The sequence below is a fragment of the Lissotriton vulgaris genome, chromosome 11 (genome assembly GCF_964263255.1).
Source record: "Lissotriton vulgaris chromosome 11, aLisVul1.2, whole genome shotgun sequence".
Lineage (NCBI taxonomy): Eukaryota > Metazoa > Chordata > Amphibia > Caudata > Salamandridae > Lissotriton > Lissotriton vulgaris.
This window is the reverse complement of record NC_141699.1, coordinates 1072946982-1072972476: the sequence shown is the minus strand read 5'-3', so window position 1 is coordinate 1072972476 and position 25495 is coordinate 1072946982. Positions and strand designations below refer to the sequence as shown.

At 42.1% G+C, this 25495-nt stretch overlaps 1 protein-coding gene across 1 annotated transcript in view; it reads left to right on the top strand.

Annotated features, from left to right (window-relative positions):
- LOC147684125 (cytochrome P450 2J2-like) overlaps nt 1-25495 on the top strand; it is a 75704-nt gene that overhangs the window by 30214 nt on the left and 19995 nt on the right. Inside the window, exons 4-8 of the mRNA XM_086944499.1 lie at nt 5818-5978; nt 8614-8790; nt 10169-10310; nt 12385-12572; nt 20700-20841. Coding sequence (XP_086800625.1) covers nt 5818-5978; nt 8614-8790; nt 10169-10310; nt 12385-12572; nt 20700-20841 — 810 coding nt within the window. The remainder of the gene's footprint in view (nt 1-5817; nt 5979-8613; nt 8791-10168; nt 10311-12384; nt 12573-20699; nt 20842-25495) is intronic.

Here is a 25495-nt window from a genome sequence, read left to right as displayed (position 1 = left end):
TTATTTCCAATCAAAGAGACTGGTATTTAAAACCTGCCAAATAGCTATACAGTGTCAGAAGGAACTCCTCTCAAGTATGCTTTCTCACTTATACCAAAATCTAGACCAACCACATCCAAGAGCTTATCCTGGTACGTCTTTAACACCATTTTAAAAACCCTCTTTGGATATTTGTCAATTTAGTGGCCATAAGTCTTTAATTTTTGTGTGAACTTAGTTTCAACCTGAGGATCCCTCACCAACTCCTCTTCTATCTTTCCATTTTCTGTATCTTCAACTACTTCTCAATCTATATCAAACAATCTTGGATTATAGTGAAAATAATTGTGCTCATCCTTAATTTTCACATCTGACAGTATATAAATACTAACTGGAAAAGGGCACCTAACAATAAAGCACAGTTGCCCTTCACTTGCAATGAATACACATACCAAAACCCTTGTTTAAATTGAAACTGGCATTCTACCCAAAGCTGAGGCACACTTCATTCACTAACATTCTACTTACAAAATGGACAAACCTCATACAGAATATCTCCTAAAGTGGTGACATGTCTCACATCTCAGGTAGTATTAAAAATACCACTCACTCATGAGGAGAAGAGTACACAACTTATCTCTTGGAAACACGGATTGAAAATGTAGTATTCCAAGGAGATGAGAGTGTTTCTGGTTCGTTTCCTTTTCTCCTCTTTGGCTGTGGATGTAAAGGGTCTTGAATATGATCTGACTCTCTGATCTTGCTATAAAATTTAGATGAGATACAGTGGTCTATAGTAATTCCACCAGCAAAAACACAACATTGAAATCAAAGTACTGTATCGTAGGGCTGTCTAACTCTATTGAGCAGGTTCATAATAAAGTGGGGGATTTCTTGGCTAGCAATGGGGCTGAGATATAGTTGGTTGTATCTCTGACATGTGAATCACACCCAAATCCACAAACCAAAAAGAAGATCCAGACGAATGACAATCATTTCATCAACTAGTATCTGAAGTCCAACGTCACACCAATAGCACCTGCATTTTTGTGTGTTTTCTCTGCATGTTCATTTCTAGTGAAACAATCACGTCTACAAAAAGTCAGTAATACCTAAAGACCATGACATAAAAGGGTAGCATTAAATGCCCCCTGGTGGTATTTAATTTAACTACAACACATTTGTTAACCAAGATCATAGTTATAAGTTTTAGGGGGCCAGAAAAGGCTTCTAAAGACAGAAATGAATTTGCAGTGGAAAGGAAAAATGGCCATGGATGGCCAATGGCTGTCATCAACAGAACATGTTGCTTCTCCTTTCAATCCCTTAAGTGCCCCTAGCACAGCCTTTGTAGCACTTTTATGAGGTAATTTAATGGCCACTTTTCATAAATTCCTAAGTAAATCTATCTTTTACCGGGCAATCACCTAGTCACAGTTAGGCATAGTAAAATAGATGTAATCAATGTACGCTTTGTTCTCTAGTTTTTTTAAATAGCAGGACTGAGCTTGAACTTTAGTATCAAAGCAAAATTTCAATCTTTCTAGGCTTATCTATGATCTCTTGCTGAGGGATAGAGGGGCCTCCTTCCGGTTTGCAAGAACTGAGCTTCTCACCGTAGTCTAGTGTCAGGGGTTTTATTGAAACTGAGGCTCCTAATGCAGGAGGATAGTGACAACAGAGAGCCTTTTGTTTCAGGATGAACTTTGATTAATGGCGTGCTGCTCCTCTGCCATGATAGAATTAGATGAATAGAAATACCTTGTGGCAACCAAAGGTCTCAAATGAAAAAAAACATGAATGCCACAAGCACAGGGTGGTTTCTTAAAAGGCTGAAATGTGACAACATAGGAAGGAGACCATTACAGCATCCTGATTTTTTTCTTTCCCTTAATTAGTGAATGGCCACAAGGATTACTTTACTTCCTATCTCCTAACTTGAGTTTGTGGAGAAACAGCTTTGTGAACCTGAGAAGCATGCATTATCTCTGGTAATATAGGACTTATGTGACTCTTATTAATGTGAGACGATCCTTTTTTTTTCTCTTCACTGTTGGTAGGGTACATTCATTTACAAGTATCTATAACAAAAAATACCAAATAGAAGCATTCATAAGCAGAAATAGATAATTGACCAATAAAACAGGACAATATGGATAGCTTAACCCAACAGCCTTAAGTTATTACGTCGTGCTTAGAGTGGGTTCAATTCTAGTTTTCCAATTGATAATAAGACCCCAGATAAGATTTCCTAGTTTCCTAGCCTTCCACCCTTTCCTCTAATATAGACCCTTTTCCAGATTATTCATAGCTAACATTCGTGTAAGCCATTGTTGAAATTGGAGGTTTAGGATCCACCCAAGCAGATGCTACACCAATTCTGACAACATCAATGGCTAGAAATACAAATTCACGCTGACCCAACGGTGTTCCATTACGAGCCACACCTAATAACATCAGCTCGACTGTCAGCTTTATTTTGATCCTCAGAGTTTTCCCCAGAAATTCTTCTACAGATCTCTTTAAAGGGTCCAGCACCAGACAGGAGGCAAACATCTGAACTATATCTGCTTCATCCCCCTGACAGCGGTGGCAGCAAACACCTTCCGTCCCTCCCCATTGAGCAATCTTAGCTGGTGAGTAATAAAGTTAGAAGATTGTTTTAAAGTGTTGTGCTTGAAGGTTAGCCACTCTCAAAACAGTGTAGCCAAGCTTTAGTAAAAGTATAAATTCATCCCCTTCAATATTCAGTTTCCGCTGCCACTTCTCACGATGCTTGTCTAGGTCGTCAGCCAATAGTTGGCTCAGCCCGCCATAAATCTGGGTGATAGTACACCCGTCTGGGTTCCTAACAACTTCCATGACTGGGTCTTTAGTGAGAGCTTCCCCTCCCCTTTCTTCTTTACGATAGAGGAGCAAATCTGCAGGTATTTAAAAAATTCCCTACGATTTAAATTAAAGAGGTTTTGAGCTTTCTCAAATGAGATTATACCATCTGAATCAAAAAGATCCCCCATCTTCTTTATCTCCAGCGAATCCCAACGTTGTATAACTCTATCATGAAATACCTCGGGGAGCGAAGGATTTCCGAATAAAGTGGTGAAGAAATTCATTCTCCCTAGCCCCAGTTTGTTTTTAACCCCAGTCCAAATGCTGCTGCTGCACCTAATGTCAGAATTCTATAAAATACTCAATGAATGTGAGAGTATCCTAAGTGTATGGGCATTTCCACTAAAGGCGGAGGACCTGATTTCACAACGCAAAGTTACACAGGTCTAATAAAAGTGTTGGTTCTTCACTTATCACATGAGAAGTCCATACCTAACCACTTGAATCAGAGACACCAGAAGGTCTTAGTTCTTACATGTAAGTGCAGATGTAGAATGTTATCCCCTTGTACACTTAAATTCAGAAGTATCAGTACAAGCGTATGTATTTGATAGCATAAGAAAACATTACACATTTTAAGCTATACATATTACAACATAAGTACTTCAACAGAGATATATCCTTTCTCATACTTATATCTATTAACATAATGCAGCATGTTCTCTTAAAAAAACGTAAAATCGAATTTCTTTCCAGGGTCTAGCAATTTTTAAGAACATTGTGAATGATGTGTGTTAGTGGCTTGATAGCTGCCAAAATCATGTGAAATGTAAGATCTATTATTATCGATTGCAAGATATGCTACCTGGCAACAAGCGAATCAGGATAATTTAATAGAATAAGAACTAACAGTTGTTGCTGATCATCATATTGCACTGGCATTATTTGCTGCCTCTCAATCTGACATTCATTAGTTCTCTGCACAGAGTCCATCAGAGACAAATCTGTAGTAGCTTACAAAGTGATATTGATCTTTATGCTTATATAGTACTGTGTAATATTATGTCACTGATGAACCAATTCACTGTCAAAAACATAGCATTGTTTTTGGATGTCTATTCATTTAAACATATATTGAAATTTGAACCATATTTGTTTCATGGTCTGCTAAACTGGTTTACAAATGGGTTACACAACTTTCTCTGGCCAGCATTTTGTTAATGCAAGTTTAAAAAAAGACTAGTGTGAAATACCAGGAAATTTTTTCTGCAAATGTACTATGTTTGGGAAACATATACACTTTCTAAACACAAAGATTGAAGAGTCTAAAAAAGAAGTGGATGAAAAACTTATTATAAGTTGATTTGCAGTGAAAAGATCAAAAACATTTTAGCGCATGTAACCTGGGGTTGATGGGTACAAGGATATTGCTAGATAGACATTTGAAATTTATTCTATACCCCACTTACAACAATTGTTGGCAACCAAATCTGGCATTTATTGGTACTCAGAATAGCCCCTTGAAGGATATTCTCATGTAGTTTAGAAGGTCAGGTCGATCTTTACTTTATAGTTAGTACTGGGTCACTGTACTTGGGCTAAAAACATTCCCTTCATTGCCAATACCCAGTTAATGACACAATGCTCTAAGATGATTCTTACATTTAAAAAACTGTGATGTGAAGCATACTTATTTCATTGTTTAATAATTCAGTAATTTATATCTTACAGAAAAGAACCTTCTTTCACTTATTTCCCTTTAGTATGTAGATTGTAGCATGGGGAATGAAAAGCATGACTTCCCCAAATTTGAGATGTTTTAACTTTCCAAAACATCATAAAAATTCTAAAATGTAGAAAAAAGCAGGTGAAAAATTTATTACAAGTAGACATTCCCTGGAGTAAACCCTGCAACAATCAGTATACTCACAACATTTATTTGGGTTGTTTTATTGTATTAATTGATTTTCGGTTACTATTTTTAAGTATTTTTATGACACGTAATATTAAGGTGTGGCTTGCTTATACAGAATAACAACTCTGGTGTAACATTCATTACTTCAACTGTAATAACTTTTTGTATTATTTTTAAATGTAATCTTTTAAGCCTTTAGGATAGACCAGGTTTACCAGCAAGTGCACGACAGGGAGGGAGCAGGAGAGTACCATGTCTTCAGAAATATGTCTCTCTCCTCCCCTTTCCTATGCACCGGTACTGATTTCAGCTGCTGTGCGCCAGACACACACCTTATCGCCGTATCGCTAGGGTGTGTTCATAAGTCTAGCATAGGTTTTGTACAGGAAAGGTAGCCTTCTGGTACAAGCTACCATGGCTAGGCACAATGCAAAGCTTTTCCACTTTGTATGCCTGCTGCACAGTGCAGCACTCATGCCAAGCTGGAAAAGCACGAAGAAATGAAAGCATTTATCCTGTTAGCGCCTCCTTTGAAGGTGTGTTAACTTTTGGCGCAAAACCATATCTACAAATCTTTGTAAGTTTGGTTTTGCATCAGAAGGCATGGGTGGTTGCATGGGAACGCCCAAGTACTACCAATGTAACGCCTCATTGGCGCCAAGTAACGCTGCTTTGAGCTACTTTAAGGGTGCTCTTTGGCACAAAACATGTTTTGAGCTGGAAAGTAAATAGCAAAAAAAACATTTTGTGCTGGTTAGCGTTACTTGTGTGGCACTAAACCAGTGCAAAATGTTTGTAAATCACCCCCCAAGTGTCGATTATCTTGGTTAGCGGGTAATGAGGGAACACTTGCAATTTCGCTGATATTGCTAGGATGCCCCTGCATCTGCAACAACCAGGGATTAGCCTTGACAACTAGAAATTGAGAAAAACAACATGATAATGTATGTTTGAAACAATCCATGGAACTAGTCCGCACAGCATTCGCATCCATATTCTCCTTCTCTCATTTTGACAGGACTTCAGATGTGGTCCTTAAGCTCTCTGGCTTGCTGGAGCATGCTCCAGACACTCATTGTCTTTTTTGCTCACAGGGAAAAGCCTCGATCCCTCTCCGGCAATCGTCCATTCTGTCACCAACGTGATCTCTGCTGTGGTTTTTGGGCATCGCTTCTCCAGGGATGATAAAGAATTCCATCAGCTCATTGAAGCCACTGATGATGCTACTAAGAAGCTAACCAGCATATGGGCCCAGGTGAGTCTCACAATAGCATCATATTCTATGTTATTTGTTAGTCACAGGAAACACCTTGAACTCAGATATTTGCAGTTTTGGAGTGAGACAAATAAAAATTAAGCATGTGAATGGAAGGCAGGTAAATAAGGCATATAGGTTTTTGGAAATAGGTGTGGGTGTAAACTGGATAAGAAGACTGATGGACATGCAGAGGGAAATGAAATGAGAAAAGCAGAGAAATGAGTAAGAAACTAAGAAGAAAAAACAAGAAAAGGGGAATGAGGGGAAGCAGAAATAAAGAGGGACATGTCTGAAAGGGGAGAACAAGAGAGAGAGGATACAAGTCCCAAAAGACCATATCAAACACAGTTAGAGCACAATTAGTAGTTGAGGAGGAACATGTGCAGGACCTGAACAGAATGAAAGAAAAAAGTCATAGCTAAATAAAATGAAAGCAGAGAAATAAATAAGTTATGGTTTAAAAAGTAATTTAGCACAAAATAAAATAATAATTGAAATCACACCAAAATGACCTTTCTAGAAAACATTGTTGTGACATTTGCAATGAAAATCTGTATTTGCTAATAGTTTAAATTTTACTTAACTATTACAATGTCACAAGATTGGCGTTTTATAGTAGCTCCAAATCCTAAATTCTAGAAAGGTGCAATAATCCAGATTTTTACAATAATCTGGTGTCATGGTTTCCTGAAAACACAGCTCTTTTAGCTCATGGTTTCCTTATCCACAAGCATATGGGAACAATTTGCATGTTTGGAATCTGAGCATTATGGATGTGGACTTGGCAGCACACACAAAATGGACTATCTTAATAACAGATGTATTATTCGAATGGCAAAAACTGGGCCCTTTTGATATTCTGACACTGCAGCCTTTCCCACAGTATGGCATGGATGTTTCTCAATTCATTTATTTGGGATTAGCAAGGCACTTGACTAGCTGTATCTTACATGGTATATTTGTCTTTAATGCCACCCGCGCAATCTGTGTGCAATTTGAAGTGGACATACACAGCCATCACATATGATAGTTGGTTTATCCCAGAGCATTTTTCCCTGATTAAGGGACAAGACACATGCAGTGGAAGCTCATTATCAGTCATGTAATGCCCAGGCAGCCAAAATACCAAGATTCTTGCTCCATAAAAATAAAATAACTCAGAGCCATTGGTGGACAAAGATACATTTCATACACTAGGGAACTCCATCATGTTGTGAAGTTGTGAAGTTGACAACACAGTTACAAAGCAGATCAACCGTGGGGGTGTTGAATGGAAATGGCAAAACACTGGAGTTCAAAAAGATGAGAGAGACTCGGTTCATCAATAATTGAGAGCTGGATAGGTAGAGAGTAGTGCTGGTTTAGGGAACAATAGGAATAGACGTGGCTCAGTTTGAGGCTGTGAGACACAACAGACGGGGAGGGGTGAGCCAGGGAGTGTGGCTGGATATAGGAGGTACACAGAGAAATGCCAGAGGGCTATCTGGAGAAAGGAAGAAAAAGAACAAATAGGAGGATTATGTATCGAGGACCACTTATAATCTATAGGAATGCAGACAAACACTCTAGATGTATTTTGTAGAATAGGTAAATTTACCTGTAATCAATATATTGCACACATGTAATTTCCTTCAGGGACATACCCATGCTCAACCTGTGTGTTGCAAGTACGTTAAAATAGCAAGAACAGGACCCAGGCACATAAACAGAACAGGCAGATCTGAACAAGAGGCAAAAGAAGGCCTAGAAAATGTTTTAGTACCAGGCAGATATAGGGCCAGATGTATCAAAGGATTTACCCATTCTGTGTCTATGGGAAAATGTGTTCATACATATGGCCCATAGTGTCTAATTTTAGCATGCAAACCTCCTCTTAAAATGGGCCTTTCTTGCAACGTTCTCTCTGTGAGAAGTGGGCTGCAAGATGTACAAACAACTGAGCGTTTTGGAGAACTATTTCACTACTGGAGGAACTGATGGATCTTTCTACATACATAATCATGCACCCATCCCTCATAAATCTTTTTAGGGTTGGCAGGGGTAATGCTCCTCTGGTCGGCCTGGCTATGAAAGTGGACACAGTCGTGCTGTCTTTTCTCACACAGCCGAGAATAGGAAATAACAAAAAGCTTCATGACTACATAACCACCCCTCTTACTGTGTGGTCTTTTATACTAGCCTGGTGGGTGCTTCTTCAAGGAAGAGAGGACACCTTTTTCAGAGTTTGTATTACATGTCCCTGACCCTTAATTTGTATGTTTGTGAGGAGGCCAATCAAGGTAACAGTCCACTGTGGGACCAAGATGTAAGAGGGCAGGGCTTAATCTTAACATCTCTTCCCTAATCCCTGCAGTGCATCACTGATGATGTAAAGGTCATACTGCTACACAATTCTCATATGTTCGATTTCTTTTACAATAGACTTGCTAATTTCATTTTGTTTTAGATACACATACACACACATAAACAAGAGAAAAACTCTCCATGAATGTCTATCAATAATCTAGAATGCATCTGTTTTAGAAGGAGAAAATTATTCGGAAGGTACTCTGTCTCCATTGACTATGATTTGTTGAATGTATTGACAAAAAAAGACACTTTACTTAATCAACTCCAATGCCTTTTCTTCCAGCTCTTTGATGTTTTCCCCTGGCTAATGCGGCGTCTTCCAGGACCTCATCAGACTATATTTAAATGCTTTGCCATTATAGAGGAATTTGTGAAGAAGGAAATCAAAAGTCACAAAGAGAATGGAATGTCTGAAGAGCCCCAGGACTTGATAGATTTCTACCAAGCCAAAATATCACAAGTGAGTATTCACTGCTAAACCATTGACTCATCTAGTCTGCCTCCAATAAATTGATCAAGTATGTGGGGAACAAAAGTGGCCACCAAATAAACCATGATACAACAGGGATTGTTATGACTGTTGTGTTCCAGGATCTTATCGAACACTTGGCTTTATCATATTCGTGTCTCAATGATTGAGAGCAATTAATAAAGAAATGCAGACACTTCTCAGATTGCAAAACCAATGTCCAGATTCTGTGTCAAGTGAATCATAATACTGTTTTTTTTCACCACCCTCAAATCCTGCAGACACATTGGCCAGGAATATCGATAGACGGTGCCCCACTCCATGCGGCCAATCACAAACTCTGATCGGGAAGCTAATCGAGTTTTGGTGGTAACTGCACAAAGATCTGCATCTCAAATTCTGCATATTTTTCCCTTTTTTTTTTACAGTTTTTACCTGCAAAAATTCAACAGGAGATGCAAACTTTATTTCACCTAGTTATCATCGGGTGGAGTAAAGTCCATGCCACTTTTTAATCTGATCTTGGCAAGAAAGAGGGTTTTGTACAATTACCTTTACTAACCATGAGCTCATATTTAAGGACCTCATTTCAATGTGGAAAATATCGTGGCAAAAGCTTTAGAGGTCTTAGTTAACAACTCTTAAATTACCTCCGTCCTTAATTAGAAAATTAACTTAGACTTCAAATACTTTACCTTTTAAATGAGGCCCTCAATAACCATCTAAACAGCTCTATGAACACCCCAATTTCTCTCTAAAAAGGAACCTGGCCTCAAGCCTCAGTACGCTATCAACGCCAAGTCCTTGGCGCAGTTCTTTGATGACCGATGTACAAACACAGTCCCAACAAACCATTGATACCTACAGAATTAGGGCAAAGACATTGTTGTAGACTTTTTAAAGTGGCTGAAGTGCAATATCTGCCCTAACAGTTTGAGCTTCTTGTTTAATGATGCAGATATCCCTCTAGCCATCCTCCCCAAACTCGAGTCACTGATTCCACACATGCCACTACTAAAGACCTACTTCTCTACCACCACCCTTGCCAAGCGTAGTTCCCATTCATTATCTACTCATCTAAGAGTGCAGAAGATAACCTCACCCCAATCATCAATATCTAATGTTATCAATCCCTATTTTCAAATTAAAGCTTTAATTCCAGTAATCATTATTAGAAGGTTCTGGTCCTTTTCTATAGAATTTGGTTCTACAGTTTGATACTTTCATTTCCATATATGGCATTTGTTGAAGAAGACAAAACTTGTTTCTGTCATTCATCAGGCCTCATGGCTGGGCATCTTCACAATACATTATGCTCATTTAGTATTTCATATTTGCTGAATATCAATGTTAATTTTTTCCAATCCAGGACTCTCAAGATATCAACTCTACATTTGATGAGGATAACATGATCCGCCTTGTGACTGATTTGTTTGCAGCTGGGTTGGAGACCACCTCCACTGCTTTACTCTGGGCACTGCTCTACCTGGTGAATCACCCAGAAATCCAAGGTGGGATTTATGATTAATACAATGAGTCCCACAGAATTATTTTGTTATACTTTGTGCAGTATGAATTTATAAGTCAAGGTGTGGACATATTAAGTATATTAGCAAACACAAATAAAGAATCTTATTTGATGGTCATGAAGGTCTAAAAAGGTATTAATATTTCATTGACTGTTCTGACACAAGGGCTGAGGTCAGACTGCATTCCACAAGAGTCCCGGGTGCTCAAAGCAAGCACTGTTCACAGAAAATCTTGTTGATAGATTACTATGGGCATAGTTAGGGAAACAATAAATGATGTCAATTCCCCAAATGCCAGGGTCATCAAAAGTGATATCATTCAACCTTGGTACAGTCTCTGTTGACTGTATGTGTTGGCACATTACCTTTCATAATGTTGGCACAGCAGGACTGGATCTGAAGTGTTCTTTGATGCTGGGGAAACCATAAAAACTAATAATAGTAACGAATTACAAATAGTGAAAGTTTTTATTAATGATGATAAATGGATATATCACTAACTAGCAATATATAAACCTGGGCCAAACCATTATATGCCAGGTGCAGAGTCTCCATAGGGCAGCCACACTAAAACAACATACACAGGTACAGCCCTCATATTCTGAGACACAACCTGGGGTATCCAAATAAGGTTTAATGCCCAAGAGTCACAAACCCCCAAAGTTCCCTAGTACAGCCTTATCTTTTAAAATACAGCCTCAAGCTCCAAAGCACCTCCATTTTATGCATAGACACAGTCCCAAATATCTAAGTACATCACACATATACAGACAAAATACAATATAGTCAACTCAGACTTATGTATGCATTTATTATTTATTATGTCTGGGTATAGCCATGCACTGTGCAGCTTCATAAATGGAAGGGCTACACATAGCATAATGACATTTGACAGTCAACTCTTCATTGGAAGTACCTCATGATTTTGTTTCATAGAGGAACATATAGACTCATTCTGCTTTAACACTGGGGGAGGGACCATTAATACCAAAGTTAATGAAAATGACCCACTACGGGTGATATTATTGGTTTTATAGATTGTGGACATTTTCATATTTAGGCACTATCAATTGGTAAGCTTTCATAAAAAATTAAAGTTATAAAATAAACAATAAGTTTACTAAACTGATTACCAGAAAGGGCAAAACTCTGGTATTTGGACTGAGGATGTTATTTAATTTCTTACGGCTTGGATGGTTTAAGAGGCTTACAGGTTCAACCATTTTTGCAAGCGCAAATGGTGTGATTCGCAAAAATCAGCCGTTTGCACCTGCAAAAAGAGCATTTGCGATGCATCAAGGTTCAAGGCACTCGCAATTAGAGAATTCGCAATTACGTGCGATTTCTCAAATTGCAATTGCATTTAAGGAATCGCAATTTTCGATTCCTTAAATGCAATGCAAGAACCACTTTAGAATAGCGATTTCGCTAATCGGGGTCGCAAATTACCATGAAGTTGAACTTGATGGTAATTTGAAAAATACTTAGAAAAATGCACTTTAGTGCATTTTTCAAAGTTTCATGTTGCGCACACACATGCCCTTGGGGCATGTGTGTGCACAACATGGGTGCACATCACTATTTCAGGGGTGCAACAGGGTGTCATTTTGTCACCCTTGCACTCTTGAAAAAGCATGGGCAATTTGTGAGTACCTATTGCTACTCGAAAATTGCGCATGCAAACTCCCATTCATTCCCCTGGGCCTGTAGGCCCATATGAATAAATGGAGAGCCACTCCTTAATTGTAACTCGCAATTTGAAAGTCTCAATTAAGGAATTTGTAGGAATTGCTATTTTCTCATCGATTCCTACATGCATAAGCATTTGCGCTTCCTTATTAGCGAATCCTTATTTTTCGCTAATAAGGAATCGCAAATTGCATGTTTGATGCATGTGCTTGTTTGACTTGAGTTGAATTTAAAAGCGCTATTATGACTTAGGGATTGGATTAACTTGAATTGAGATGTAGCTGGCAACAACTGTCCTAATTATAGACATTCCCTTGTAGGTGATAATAGGACCATTTCTCTGACCTCTGTAAATATTTCTCTCCAGAGGAAGTTCAGAAGGAGTTGTCCGCTGTTTTCGGTGAATCGCAGGTCATCCAGTATGAGGACCGAAAGAGGGTTCCCTACACTAATGCAGTAATTCATGAAATACTTCGCATAAGCAACATTGCATCCACTGGCATGCCTAGGCAGACTGTGGAGGACATGTCATTGCAAGGGTTCAACATTGAGAAGGTATGTATGTACCTGCATTAAGAGATAAAGTTTGAAGCAGAGTAGTGATTATGATCTGACAATTTCCGTTATTACAACATTTTGAGGTATCCTAACACAGAATACAAAGTTTATCAACTGGCAATATGCTGGCTTACCTTTATTGTCATGGGGCATGAAACAGACACTAACATTTACATCACCAAGCATCATCGGCATGTGAAGTAGACTGTGACGGAGGAAGGGCATAAAGGATGTTTTAGCTTGGGCAATGAAGTTTATTTTTCAGTTTATAATTGTATCTTGCATGGTATTAGAGTTATTGACACAGTAGAAAAATTGAGTATTTCACCAAAGTATGAAGAATGTAGAAAGGCTAATACTGAGAAGAGTAAAAGGTGATGTGTAGGAGGATGCTGACGGACAGAGGATAATCTGTACAATATGCACAGTGACAAAAGAAAAGAAGAACATACAGCACAGTGGTGCAAATCAAAGGACATTAAAATACCTATATAAATTTAAAATCATTAAAAAAAATCTAAATCCTAATATATGATCAGCTAACACATATAATTACTCATGGTAGAATTACTCAACTATTAAAATTGCAGTTACTTGACAAATAAGAAGTATGGGCCCAATTCACAGAACTAACTTAAGACAAAATCTTAAACTTACTAACATTTTGGTATTCACAGAAAGCACTTACTCATTTTGGTATTCACAGAAGGCACTTACTCATTTGGGTATTCACAGAAGTTAGGAGTCCTAATTTTAGGACTCCTAAATGCCTTCTGTGAATACCGAAAGTCTTAAAGTTAGGATGTTTCTTAGTTTAGGAGTAGTAAAGTTAGGAGTCCTAACTTTAAGACTCCTAAACTGGGAAATTCCTAACTTTAAGACTTTCGGTATTCACAGAAGGCATTTAGGAGTCCTAAAGTTAGGAGTCCTAACTTTACTACTTCTACACTGAGACAAATCCTAGCTTTGTATTCTCTGTATATCCATCTGAGAATAAGTAAGCATATGTGACTGATCTAAAGGTTCTGTACTGTTTCCGTGATGCCTGCGGAATCAGGGTAGTCATGTTCTGTGGTTGCCAGACTCTATTTGCGCCCTGGTAAGTTAGAGGAGCTTACGGTGGCACTGTGAGCTAGCTGGACTATAGGCCAACATATCCTGAGGGGGTGTCTGGAATCAGTCTTGACACCAAGCCTTTCGTTTATGTTATCCAAACAATGCACAGGTCCTACAGATTGGTAGGAAGTACACAACATCACACCTCCAACATTGGTTAGTCTCCTATTTAACAGTCAAATCTGAGCAGTTCAGTTGTGCTTTCTTAGAGACCCCTACTCACATTTTACGTCTGTAGCTATACCCTATGTATTGGCTGTTGGTTAAATCAAGCTTGGAGGTTTTGAAGTTCCCACACTGTGCAAACCATATCTCTATAACACATTGGCTAAGTACTACTGCTCTAACAATGACTAAACAGGATGAAAACATTGGAGAACAAATAGATGGACTAAATATTTCAGAAAATTGCAGACAGGCAGTTACCATGAAATTGCCATAACATGGCCTCCCAGCATCGGGTGAAGATGTTACATTCTTGGTTGAGGCATACGAAGCATTCAGATCAGAAGTATTATATTCTTGTGTTAAATTCCCACCTGCAGATGCACACACATGGTTAATTCATGAATACATTAAAGATGAACCACCTGATGAGTATTTCCCATACGTGAACTTATAAGTCCTGATAACCCACCAAGAACACATTCATTTGTTTAAGGGCTCCCTACCCCATATCACAGAACATGTGTGAAGGAGCATCCTGGCCAGTCTTAGCTTCATAAACACCACATCCAAACATCACAGCCCTAACATCAGCAGGAATGCACAATTTTACTGAGATTTTGTCAACGTTTACAGAAATCTAACACAATATGTAATGAGAACAGTGACAGTTCAACCCGTAGGTGCTGCTCAGGCTACACAACCACACATGGCTACAACAGGTAGTAGCCACAAATACTGAATGCCATTATGGGAAAGGTTCCCACCAATCGGGAGCAAATCCCTTTCTGGATAGCACAAAAAAACAGCACAGCTTGAAGCAATCTTTCCCCATACAGGTTCTGAGGAATAACAGAATACCGACAATTTTCCTGCCAATGGGGATGGCTTCCAATTAAGAAGATTGCACCACTTGTGGTACAGTCTCAATGCTGTATACACTAGAAGACATGGTACCCCTTCAATAGTATTCATGCCAGATGTAATGAAACAGATTCAGAATGAGTAAGGGCTGATCATGCCATAGATCTGGGAAGTAAACTGATGGGCAATTTTGCCCGGGTATCTACCATTATGTTGAGTAACATAAAAGGGAAGGCTGCAGCGGTGGCTATACCAACGCCTGAGGGAATTCAATCCTGCACAACAGGAATGCAAATTACCTAAGATTATCGAAGATACATATGCCTCGCTAGGCCGAGATAACCCGGGAGCCATACCTGGGAAATCAATAGTGAGGAGTAGCTCTGAAAGAGATGACTCTAAGCAAAAACCAGATTCTTCAAGGAAGAAATAGGATAATAAACATAAAAAACAAAACAAGACACTGTCACAGGGTGGGTCTCCTCAACAGGAGCACACCGACCGGAGATATAATTTGTATAATGTGAACAATGCAAGGACACAAGTAAAGAGGCCATGTGCCAGAGGAGGGACAAACACATAAGAGGAAGGGAAACACACAGAATGCAACGAATAACAATCAAGTTAATCAGAGTGACAAGAAAGCCATGCAACAGCAAGCAATGGATGGGCTCTAAGACCACTGTAAATTCACAATAGGCCTTTCACAAGCTTACAGCTCACACCTTTCTAGGCTCGAGACCTGAAAACTAATACAAAAGCTGTAGCAGTGCTGTGCCTGATAGTACCTTGTGCTCAATGAATTTATAGAAGTGGACATGTGAACTTTCAGCGTTTTTTATTTATGCTAATCAGTGATGGTGGGTAGCCTGCCACCAGCAAACTATAGGAATTCCCATGAATATTGTTTTCCTCAGCTATGTCTTGGGTTACTAATGTGAAGTAACACTGTGTGCCTAAGAACATATTACAGAATATAACCAGCAGATGCAAAAGGAAAGTCATGTTAAAGAAGATGGAACCGCAGCTAAGCAACAGGACATTGGACACAAGACAGAAGGCATAATAGCAGTGATGCACTGCAGTAGGGAGGAGAATGAGCACTAACACATTTTCTTAATACCCTGAACCATTTGAAACAAAGATGGTTGGCCTCATGCACTGTTTCACATCACAGCTTCAGATAGGTTCTGAGTAGCAGAATGTTAAAGGAGAAATATAGATGAGAGGAGAGAGGAAAAAAGTAAAGCATGCAATTAAAAGTGAATTATAAACAGGAGAGTGTACAACATAAAAAAAGAACTAGAACAAAAATAAACACTTATGTCCACAACCTAACAGAACAGATGGTCCGTTCATGGCAACCTCTGTTAACGCATTGTCCAATCTGTAATTAATCTTCCAAATTACTCTACCGGGCCCCTAATGTAATGAATATCAACAGGATTTTGGTCAATTGTTCATCATTCACTTTACTACATTATGAAACTGAAACCAGTTGTTATCTAGCAAGAGGGAAGACATGTAAAGAAGGAGTAGCTGCAGATCTGAGTTGGCCCTTGCCAGAATGGCATGGTGGGACTGAATGAGGGTTTGGAAAGACACTTGGCTTTTGAAAGTAGAGTTGTGGCCAGATGCCTGACAGATGAAGGCATTAGGGCCAGGACAGAAGGTGTGGTGAGGAGAGGAGGGGGGAGAGAAGGGACAGCATCAGAAAGAAAAAGATAAGGTACCGTTGAGGCCATTAAGTGAAAGAAATGGTACTGAAAAGCTGGGACGGCGAGGTAAGACCGAAACTTGCAGGGGAGTGCTAATGTACCTTTCACCTGAATCAATACCCAATTGACTACACTGTAGAAAACACAGACAATTAAGGGATTACAGAAGGAGAAATTAAGCAAAATATCAAGATTAACGCAAACAGAATAGAACTACTGGAAATAATTCAACACAATGCTTATCTACAATTGTGTACGTGTACATTCCAAAACACCCATGGGCGACATATGCGAACAACATCTTTGCAATTGTACACCCCAAAAGGGAGACCAGGAACCAGATGCAAATTAAGTGCTGTGCATGGCTGTAGGAAGCCCTATACAAATGCTGCAATACAATTGATCCATCCTTTATCCCTCTCAGTAGATGTAAGCACGCAGAGTACGCAGAAGTACTGCCATGAAACATGTTACTTCTAGATCTGAACACTGAGCCCTCTGAAACTAGTAGTGCTGGCTGAGGCAGCTGCAAGAGAAGTCAAAACAAAACCTGCAAACATGAAGAAACGGTCTGCAGGAACAACCTCAAAAAGAAGCAAGCCCCATAGCTCCATTCGTAATCCCAAAGAAATTGGCTGCAGGGAGAACCTAATCCCTAAAACAATCAGTGGCCTATGAGTCGGGGGTCAGCCAGTCCGGTCATTCAAAATAGTCACAGAACCAGATTTAAAGCGCCCCATAAAGGGAGAAGAGAGTCATACAAATTCAAGCCATAGTGTAGGTGACAGGACACCGATGGCCATGGCAACAGGCCTCAAGCAACTGAAGCAAAGCCTGCTTTTATCCACAGAGCAGGCTCGATTGTGGGGATAAGGGGTAGAGTCCTTCACCACATGCAGAAACCTCATTAAGATATGGTGCATGAAGCTTCCCTTAGGAAAGGGAAGACAGCCTTTTTCTGAGTGCCACACAATCTGACCTAGATTTTGAATCGAAAACCATCTGTGGCTGGGGGTTTGTATGGGTTAGTCACCCTGGCTCATTTAAAATGTCCTGTGTATAAAGGGAAAGAGGTAGCACCCTGGGATTGGGATGCTATCATGGGCTCGTACTAGGTGGCGTGGTGTGTGGGCGGCCCTGAAGGTCGGGCAGATTGCCATGTAAACAAAGAAGGGACTCCCACGAACCTCCTCTCTGGCTGAGCTAATGAGGCAGCCATCTGGGAGTGGTTGGAGTCCGTCGCAAGTCCTGGACATCTCTTTCATTCTGGCCAGCAGGCCCACCTTGGTTGGCCAAGTGTTCCTCCTTATCGGTCCTATTCTACTTGCCCTTCAACCGCCTGTGTCTCTGCTTAACCAGCATGACCTCCCAACTGGTCCTGCTACTACGACGGCCTTCTACCTGCCCGAGAGCTGCCTTTGCCCGGACTTTCGATTCAGGTCATCGTGATCCTCTAGGGAACTCCGACTTCCATATAGATCTCCACTCCATACTTGGTGGTCCTAATCCCAGGGTGGTAGGTAGGTTTTGGCCTAATTATGATCCCACTCCCTCTCTGCCACTGGTGACACCTAGCCTTCTATCCCACCGGTATGATGGTTTAGAGGGGAGTTAGACCAGAGTAGCTGACCCTGCATATCTAATTGCCTCCTGTCCACAATCTTATTGGATTATCCTCAATCGACTTCCGGAATATGCACCCTCCTCTTCTTATTATTCTTCTTTGCTCGATCGCTACCCTAGTGGCCCCTCCTCTCCCTATCATGGCTTCCATTCGAATTAAGTCGGGAGTTAACTGCTTCAAAGTCATTTATCCCCCTAATCTGTCCAAAGCAGCAGCAAAACGGTTCACGCACAACACCATTGAACAGTTCCCTGATTCCCTCTTTGTTTATCAATTCCATAATGGGTGCCTAGGGAAACTCAAAAATGATGCAACTTTTTCCATTCACGATATCCCTTCCTGGTCCACCAGCTTCTTCAATTCCCTCAACGTCTCCTCCTCCTCATCTATCACGCATGGACAGCGGCTAAAAATGTCCCCCTCCACTAGCTTTAATGGCTCTCTCACCATTACACTTTACAATAATAGCACTGTCATGATACAAGCTACAGACTCATGTCTCTCTCTCTTTGATCATCATTTCCACTCCCTTCGTCCAACCCATACAACTATGATCTCCCTGGATTCTCCTTTGAGCTCCTCTCCTTTCTCCCTTTCTCCCCCCAACTCCCTGATACTCCATCAGGCTGTGTTCCCGGGAATCACAGGCCTACCCTTTGTTCCCCCCTACTTTTGCTCCCTGCTCTCCCTTCCCAATTGTTTCTGCCTCCTAACTGGTCTACCTTGCCTCCGACACCCACTCCCCCTCCCCACCCTGCACCTGCCCGATTCTCTTAATGATTTTGCCTCCCCCTAATTCAACCAACCTCCCCCCTTATTATTCCACCTGTCTTAGAACCTGGTCTACCGATCAACTTTACTTACCTATTCCCCTTCCCTCCCACTTTCACCTCATCCCTTTTCGCTCTTCCCCGTCCCCGTCCCCTAAATTCTTCTCTTCCACCTTCCCTCTCTCTTCAACCTCCCCTCCCTCTTCATTTGCTTCCTAACCATGTCGCCTTTCTCAACAATTCCTTCCTCGTCTCCCCCTCACTCCACCTGTTGCCTGTCCCCCTTCAATCACTGTTCATAACCTACAGTACATGTCCAGCACCTTCCTCTCTTTTCTCCCCATACTTCTGGCCTTTCTTGGGTCCCCCTCCTCCCCCTTTTACAAAACCCTCTCCTCTCTTCTCCACGTACCTTTGGCATTCATCTAACCCACTGTCCTCCCCTCCCTGTTCAGCCTCTTCTCCTCTCTTCTCCCCTTACCTTTGGCCTTCATTTGACCCCCTTCTGGCTCCTTGACCTTCTCCTCCTATATATGATCTCTACTCTTCCCCTCTGTTGAACGCCAGTAAAAATATTTCTCTTCCCACCACTGTTTTACCATCCTCTACTATCGCCCACCATCTTTCCTCACCTTCTACCCTTGCTCCTTCAACTCCCCACCCATTCATCCACCCCTGTTGGTGTTGGGATGATGTGTGTGTTTCCCGCAGTGTCATTTCTTCTGCCTACCTACCGCTACCCTCACACGGGCGCCCGGCCGGGTTCCCTGTGAGTTAATTTTTTCACTTTTTTCACAGTGATACTACTCCTCACACTAGGCAGAGCAGGCTCTCCTTCAGGTGTCCTGACAATGCTAGGTCCTGAAGAGGCCCTACATTTCACATAGGGTCGAAACGCCGTCGACAGTTAACAAAAACGAACCATTACCCAGCACTTATGATTGTATAAAGTGCTGTCCAGCATATTTGTAAATTGTCAATGGTCGTTCTAATGTTTAAAAGTGAAACCTTGCATATTTTGTCACATAATATGTCACCACTAGTTTAAGTTCCTTGCGCTTTTTCACTGGGTCACCTCTCACTACTGCTTAATTATTGTTTATGGCACACTCCCAAGCTTTATGTATATATTGTTTACTTTACCTACTTAGTATATAAACAAACTCATGAATTAACGTGTCCTAAGTGTTTATGGGCAGCTTTTTTTCTGGCATCAATCTAGCCCTGTACATTGCCATTGTGCACTTTTCCTATTATGAAAAACGTTATTAGTTCACAGAAGCCATTGTTTCCTCAGCTGAAAAGTTATTCAGGCACACTTATTGAGCTGCAAGGAGTAAGGAACTGACCTAATCCTTCACACCACAAGCAAATGATTAGTGTGGAGGCATCTGAACAGTTTATTCAGGATTTTGTTCAGAAGAGGAATTGTATATGTGCTGGGTGAGAAACAAGAAAGTGTAGCTGAGCAACATAAACACAAAATTGTAGAGGCTCTGTGTTTACCAAGTCTCTAGGACAATGTATTGTACTGATGATTTTAGTGACAATGTAGTAAGTGCTATGTTGTCTCAGATTGTTCAAAAGGTATATGGCTACATGTGGCTCAAGAGCATTAACCACCAACAACTAGTGACAATATCCTATAATAGAGGAAGGCACACTGAAATTTCAGATGGCAGTGGAGATTTTTTTTTCTTACCATTTTTGTTTTGTACTGATTTCAGTTTAATAATGGATCATAAGCCACATATTTAAAAGTTGTATGGGGTGCTGGCAAGTTACTAACATGGGATAGGCAGAAAAGAATGTACTGCATCTTTCTGCAATCTGGCAATCAAACAAGGGTTTATTTCTTTTCCAACAGGGATCTCTTGTCATAGCTAATCTTTCCTCTTCTCTGTATGATCCTGACCACTGGGAGATGCCCCGCCAGTTCAATCCTGCCCATTTCCTGGATAAGGAAGGGAACTTTATTCAAAAGGATGCCTTCTTACCGTTCTCTGCAGGTATGACTTATCAGGGCTTAAAACAGTTAGTTGGTTAAGATTAAATAATGTCATGCTCCTTCTTCTTGAACCATCCTGTGGTCTTGCTACCTTTTCTTTAAGTCAATGTGGGCGGTCTACTGATTTACCAGGCTATTGATCTTAAACAATCAAAAGCTTGTCCATGAATAGTGTCATTAGTTTGTTTCTAAACTAACACAAGCTTAAACTACAGCTTCACCAGAATAAATGGCAGAGCGTGTGATACCAGTGACATCGTAAGTCAGCTTATTAATGAATATACATGTATAATTTCCCAGACAAAGTAAAAAAGAAGTAAGAATGGCTTTTGAATTTGTCAGTGGTCTTATTGATATGCTTAGAAGACAGGCTTACAATATGTGCTTTACTCCGCTTTAGGAAGTGATAAGTATGGGTTGGTGCTTACATGTGAAACGGCAGGTTTGTTTCCTGCTATAGGTTGTGAGGTACATGCAGGGCATTTAAAAATACTAACTAAGTCCAGTTGCACCATTTTTGCACCCTTAATAACTTTATCACCCTATGTTTTATTTGTTCAGAAATATGAACACAATATTCAGAATGCAACCCTTTAATATCTAACTGTATGTGTCTATGTATGTATTCTTTTCTGATAGATACCTGTAATACATGAACATCCGAAAACATACAGGCATACTTACATGCAGATCTCTCCCTGGCATTATCACCCAGAAAAGCAACCTTCATCCTCACTCCCCCTTACTTGTCAAGTAAATTAAGAATAGTATATAAGCCCACTCCTGCACTATGAAGCACCCTTGATGGACTGGGTGGTATTCCATTTAAAAAAGTAAACCCACTCACCTTGCCAAATAATAGAGAGTTTTGTTTATAGACATCCCATGCCAAGCCTAAGGACTGTGGAGGATAACTCATGCCCTTAACTCCACCTTGCCAAATAACAGGGATCATACACGTTTTACACCAGGGCAACTATTAGATATGCCCCTCCTTTTGACAAAGGGCAAAGGGAAATTGGATATGACTAACATCACTCAGTTTGTCCATTAGTGGGGGGGCATTTTAGACACCCCACATATCAATGAAGAGCAGGGAGTATTTTAATTATTCCCCACCTTTGTCGAAGACAGGGCCTATCTTTTGGAGATTTTACAACCTAGCCCTGTCCAAGGAAATGGGATTTGCAAAACAAATGGAAAGGGGCGACCACTCGGTCCCCCCGAACGTATGGTGGAGTACCCCGATCCCCCCGGGAAGCCATTTTTGGGCGGGAGGCGAGTCTCGGCTGGTATGCCCGAAGCGGCGTAGCTGGGGCGCGCCTTTTCCCGCCCAAGAGAGGGTTGTCCTAGACACCGACACCGCTAGCCACGCCCCGGAGGCGGATTGGAGGTGGGTCCACGCCCACCCGAAGAAGGATAAAAGGAGCGACAAGCCAAGGAAGCATCCTCTTGTTCCTGTGCTCTGAAGCTGCACCTCCCCGTTGCACGTGAGCTCGAGACGGAACGAAGAGCCAATTTTGAGAATTTAATTTTGTGCTTCTTCTTTCAGCGAGTCCGGAGTTTCCTGACCTAGGACCTTGAGGAGTATACGGGGACGATGCCTAGCAAGAAGGTCGGAAAGAGGGTCGGGACCGATCAGATGCTTCGTATGCTGGTGAAGGACATGGCGGACATGAAGAGGCAGATGGCGTCAATGAATGGGGCGGGGGGACCAAAGAGAGTCGTCGGACCAGCATTGCCGGGAGTGGTCCCTAACGGGAGAGGTAGAAGGGCCAAGAGGGGAGCGTTGGGTGGGGAGGCCCCGTGCCCGAAGCACCTCCAACGCACCCGGTCACCCCGATCGAGGCCCCGACTCCGGTCCTGACCGCGGGGCAACCAATCCCTGTGGTGGTCACTCCTGTGAACGGGGAGGATATGCCCCCTGAGCTGGCTGCCCAGTTGGCGGCATGGTTGGGCAAAGAGAACGAGGGGGCCACGGCTGAAGAAGCCAGGTCGATATTGAAGCAGTTGCGGCAATCGAAAGATGCTGCGAAGGCACCGTGTCCTTTTGTTTCCCCGCAGGCTCCCGTGGAACAACCAGTATCGGGCGTTGGTTCGGCAGGGACTACGGTCACAGCTACCGGTTCAGGTAAGCAGCCATTGCCGATGGCGGGGGAGGGATCGGTACCTTCAAGGAGGGAAAGAGTTGTTCAGCATATCCCGATTGAAGTGAAAGAAAAAATATGGGCAGATAAATATGTTAACATGTTTTCCTTGTTGACCGATCACTATGAGATTGAGCATGTAAAAAATCAAAAAGAGTTTTTGCATCCTAGTGTATGGCGCGCCAAGATGGCCGGTTTCAGAGTGGAAGAATCGATAGGCAATTGGGGCAGAGCGTTTGGAATGTTCACTGCAATTATGGGGGAACGTAGGCCCGAAGTGTTGGTGGAATTAGCCGTGTACCAGACACGTATCATGGAATTTTATGAAACATATGGGGGTAGTCAATGGTTTTGTTATGATAGCATATTTCGTAAGTCCAAGGAGCACGACTCATCCCTGACGTGGGATTTTTTCGACTCCATTTCCTGGCAAAAAATCGAGAGGCCAGGCACGGCGAAGTCGCCATCTTTGGGGGGAGACGTGGTCGAGTATTCCCGCCATTCGTCAGGGGCGCCCTTTCGGGCGGGATCAAGCAGTGATCGGAACACAAAGAATAATGGCAACTCAGGTAAAAAAAGGGGTCTGCTGGAGCTTTAACAGAGGCAAATGTACTAGGCCACAGGGATCTTGCAGGTTCAAGCATGAATGTGCAGGGTGTGGGCAGTCCTCGCATCCCGAGACTATGTGCAGAGCCAAGACTGGTGATACGGGAAGTAGAGGAGGCGCCAAACAGGTCTGAAATAGTCCGAGGGGCGCCTCTACCTACCCCGGTTGATATCATGGCACTGATCCCTTGGCTGAACGAATACCCGGATCATATCTCCGCTGGGGTGTTGCGAGATGGTTTTTCGTATGGTTTCCGCATCCCGGCGGGGGATTTTCAGGGTAAAGCACAATGTAGGAACCAATTATCGGTTCAGCAGAATTCGGCGGTGGTACAAGCAAAGATTGGGAAAGAGGTGGCCCGAGGTCGGGTGGCTGGACCATATGACAAACCGCCAGTGGCTAATTTTGTTTGTTCACCTCTGGGTGTGGTCCCCAAAAAGGATCCAGGGGAATTCAGGTTGATACACAATTTGTCAGCTCCAAGGGGTCTTTCGGTGAATGATGCGATTGACCCGGGAGTTTGCTCGGTGCGGTACGCATCTTTTGATGAGGCCGTCACCATGTTGAATCGCCTGGGGCCCGGAGCGCTGATGGCTAAATCAGACATCGAGTCGGCGTTCCGGTTGCTCCCGGTACACCCAGATGATCAGCGTCTCCTTGGTTTCATGTTTCAGGGGCGATATTACATGGATAAATGTATGCCAATGGGTTGCTCCATCTCTTGTGCGTATTTTGAGAGATTCAGTTGTTTTTTGCAATGGACATTCACAAGAACAACGGGGTTTACACATGTTATGCATTATCTCGACGATTTTTTATTCCTGGGGGCAGCCGGGGACATAGAATGTGCACGGGCTTTGAATGAATTTTGTGATCTCATGAGACGCCTTGGCGTGCCATTGGCACAGGTAAGACAGTGGGGCCGTCTACTTCGCTCGAGTTTCTTGGAATAGAGCTTGATTCCGAAGAGGGGTGCTTCCGTTTGCCTAAAGAAAAGGTAACGAAATTTAAGGCATCGCTTGAAACATGTATTAGCGAGACGAAGGTAAATTTGCATCAGTTGCAGCAGGCTGTGGGTCAGCTGAATTTTGCCCTTAGAGTGATACCGATGGCTCGCCCCTTTTCCCGCTCTATTGCTCAAGCCATGGTGGGTCTTAAGGAAGGACACCACCGCACAAGGCTCTCGGCAGAGGTTCGCCAGGACATGCGCATATGGTTGGCATTCCTGGCGGATTTCAACGGTCGGGTCGTGTGGAACAAACCAGCGGTTTCCTCCGAGGAACTAGGGTTGTGGACCGACTCGGCGGGGAGTGTGGGTTTTGGCGCCATCTTTGGTAATCATTGGTCAGCACGAACCTGGCCGGCATGGTGGCACGAGAGTGGGCTCACAGGTAACATTGGGTTTCTCGAGGTGTTCCCTATTCTGGTGGCCTTAAAAACATGGCCTGAGGGGTTTCGTGATCGCTCTGTGGTGTTCTGGTCGGATAATATGACCGTGGTTGAGTGCATCAATAGTCAGGCAGCCCGCTGCAAATGGATCTTGAGATTGCTGAAAGAAATTGTCCTGCTGTGTATGAGACTGAACGTCCACTTTAGGGCAAGACATGTGCCAGGGGTTTTAAATCAGGCAGCTGATGCGCTTTCTCGTTCCCGTATGCAGGCCTTCTGGGGTTTTCTGCCCTCAGCGGACAAGGTGGCGGCACCATTTCCCGAAGCTCTCTGGTCGCTCGGTGCCCCGGACTACAAGACCTCGTGGGAGAGAGTCTAGCACCCAGGACAAGGAAGGCATATGAAGGGGCGTTCCGTTCCTATTGGTCCTTTTTGGGTTCAGCTAGGGGGGAGCTTTGGGGCCAAGAAGAGTATGTCCTGAAATTTTTGTTATCATTACATCAGGCAGGCAA